Source organism: Palaemon carinicauda, chromosome 4 (assembly GCF_036898095.1).
Source record: "Palaemon carinicauda isolate YSFRI2023 chromosome 4, ASM3689809v2, whole genome shotgun sequence".
Taxonomy (NCBI): Eukaryota; Metazoa; Arthropoda; class Malacostraca; order Decapoda; family Palaemonidae; genus Palaemon; species Palaemon carinicauda.
In genome coordinates this window covers 154,084,832-154,087,397 of record NC_090728.1, presented here as the reverse complement: position 1 = coordinate 154,087,397, position 2,566 = coordinate 154,084,832, and the positions used below count along the sequence as shown (strand labels likewise).

Sequence of the window (2,566 nt, the reverse complement as noted above, 5' to 3'; positions counted from 1 at the left end):
GTCGACCAAAATCGCCTTTGTTTTTTATGGTTTAGAAATCTTGAAGAGGGAGATTTTTCAATTATTGGCTATAAGAATAGTAGACTTCCTTTTGGGCTTCGATGTTCACCTGCATTATTAATGCTTGGGTTATACAAGATATTGATACTGGATTCTACCAATGATTCTTTTCCATTGATGAAACTCAAGAGAACCATTTATCAGTTATCTAATATGGACAACTGTTCATTTACGGCAGAAACGTCAGAGTGTTTGTTGTGGATGTATACAATGTTGGAGGATATTTTCAGTCCATATAAGTTTTCACTTCAGCAGTTTTTATCAAATGACATGTCATTACAGAAAGAAATTGACAAAATTCAGGAAACAGAGACTCCGACAAAAAGTAAACTGCTGGGACTTGAGTGGGATCGAATGAGTGATACATTGTCTACAAAACCCATACAACTGGATATAAATTCATCAACAAAAAGACAAGTTTTATCTACTATAGCTTCACAGTTCGATCTTCTTAATTTCAATGGACCTATACTGAATCGAGCCAGATTGTTTCTACACAGATTGCAGTGTAGACCAGAACTAGATTGGGATGAAAAGCTTACTGCTCCTTTGATCAATGAGTGGAAGAATATCTACAAGCAGGCCAATTCTGCACCTTCTGTAGATTTTCCACGGAATTTTGGTGCTCGTACTGACAAATATAAATTGGTTGGGTTTGCTGATAGTAGTAAGGTTCTGTTTGGCGCTGCAGTGTATCTGTATAACATAAATACAAATAAGATCTACTTTATTTTAGCAAGAAATAAACTGGTGAGTAAACAATTGGAGTCAAAATCCATAGCAAGCTTGGAATTACAAGCTCTTGCTTTAACTGTAGAAACTGTAAAGGATTTGAAGAATAAACTTTCAGGATTTGGTTGCATTGATCCTATTGAGATAGTTGGATGCGAGGTCTACTCTGACAGTTTGGTGGTACTGACCTGGCTGCAGTCTTACGCCTTGAAACTTGACAAACTACAAAAAAAAGCAACCCTTTATACTCAATAGGTTAGAGTATATCAATAAGCTGTGTGAGGATTCTCGTATGAAATTTTCTTTTGTGTCTGGAGAAGATAATCCAGCAGACTGCATCACCAGACCTTTATCCTTTAGGCAGCTAATGAAAACAAACTATATAACTGGTCCTAGGTTCATTACAGAGAGCGAAAGCAATGTGATCTGTAGTGACAGCACATTGTCTTTCATCATACCTGGATTATTTGAATCAAAACGAGTGCATAAAGTGGAGACAAATTGTGGTAGTGCTTGTTCACCTCTGAATGTGGGCTCGGAACATCTTTTCCCTTTTAATAGGGTTTCTAGTTTTGAGAAGGCCGTGAGAGTGCATGCGGTGGTGCTCAGGTTCTGCAGCATTTTGAAATCTAAGTTTAAAAGTAAAAATCCAGCTCTAGATCATTTTGAAGTTGAAGATGAAGGTTTTAACTTTTATGATGAAGCTTGTAGGCAGATTATAATCAGGGATCAACATGTTCACTTCCCAGATGTCTTTGATTATTTTCACTCAAAACAGAAGCAGTTGAAGAATCTGCCTAACATTGTTGCACAGTTGAACTTGTTTCTTGATTCGGATGGCATGGTGAGGGTAAAAAGTAAATGCCGAAGATTGAAGGAAGTCCAACATCTTAACAAATTCAACTATCCTTTACTACTATCAAAGGACAGTGTGTTGGTTCCTCTGATTATAAGGGAATTGCACGTGAAGCTCTCACATGCTGGTTGTTATCCTTTGTTGGCGGAACTTAGAAGAAACTTTTGGATTACCCATATATACTCGGCTGTGAAGAAAGTTCTGTCAAACTGCATTACTTGTAAGAGATTAAATGAGAGGGTAATCAAATTAAATCAAAGTCATTACCCAGAGTTCAGGATTAATCCTGAGAACATACCGTACAGACAGATTTTCATTGATCATATGGGTCCATTTAAAGTAAAGAATGATCAAGGAAATACTGTCAAGGTATGGCTGTTATGTATTACATGTCTATGGTCTCGGGCTATTAACTTGAAAATTTGTATGGATTTAACTTCAGAAGAATTTATTAGAGCATTACAACTTCATACATATGAATTTGGTATTCCTTCCTTATGTCTGTCTGATTTGGGATCGCAATTCGGTGCTGGTGCAAATCAGATCTCTAGTTTCTTGAGCGATTACGAGACAAATGCATACTTACAAGAACATGGAATTAAATCCTTTAAATTTGAGCAATATTATAAAGGATGTAATCAACTCGGCTCGTTAGTAGAGTCTTGTGTGAAACTAACCAAGCGCTTATTATTTGGAGCAATGCGCAATAATATTCTTCCCCTTCGTGATTTTGATTTTATTGTTCACAAAACTAAACATTTGGTGAACAGAAGGCCAATTTCATTTAAAGAGTCTCTTAGGGACTCTTCAGGAGAGAGCATTCCAGAAATCATTACCCCAGAGATGTTGATTCATGGCAGAGAATTGGTTTCCATCAATATAATCCCTCAACTACAAGGCCCAACAGATGCCGATCCA

General features: G+C 36.9%; 1 protein-coding gene across 1 annotated transcript in view; it reads left to right on the top strand.

Moving 5' to 3' along the window:
- Positions 1 to 1,084: 1,084 nt before the first annotated feature.
- The window catches only part of LOC137639712 (uncharacterized), a 1,527-nt gene continuing 45 nt past the window's right edge, over positions 1,085 to 2,566 (top strand). Inside the window, exon 1 of the mRNA XM_068371958.1 lies at positions 1,085 to 2,566. This exon is cut by the window's right edge and continues 45 nt beyond it. Within this exon, the coding sequence (XP_068228059.1) occupies positions 1,085 to 2,566 (1,482 nt within the window).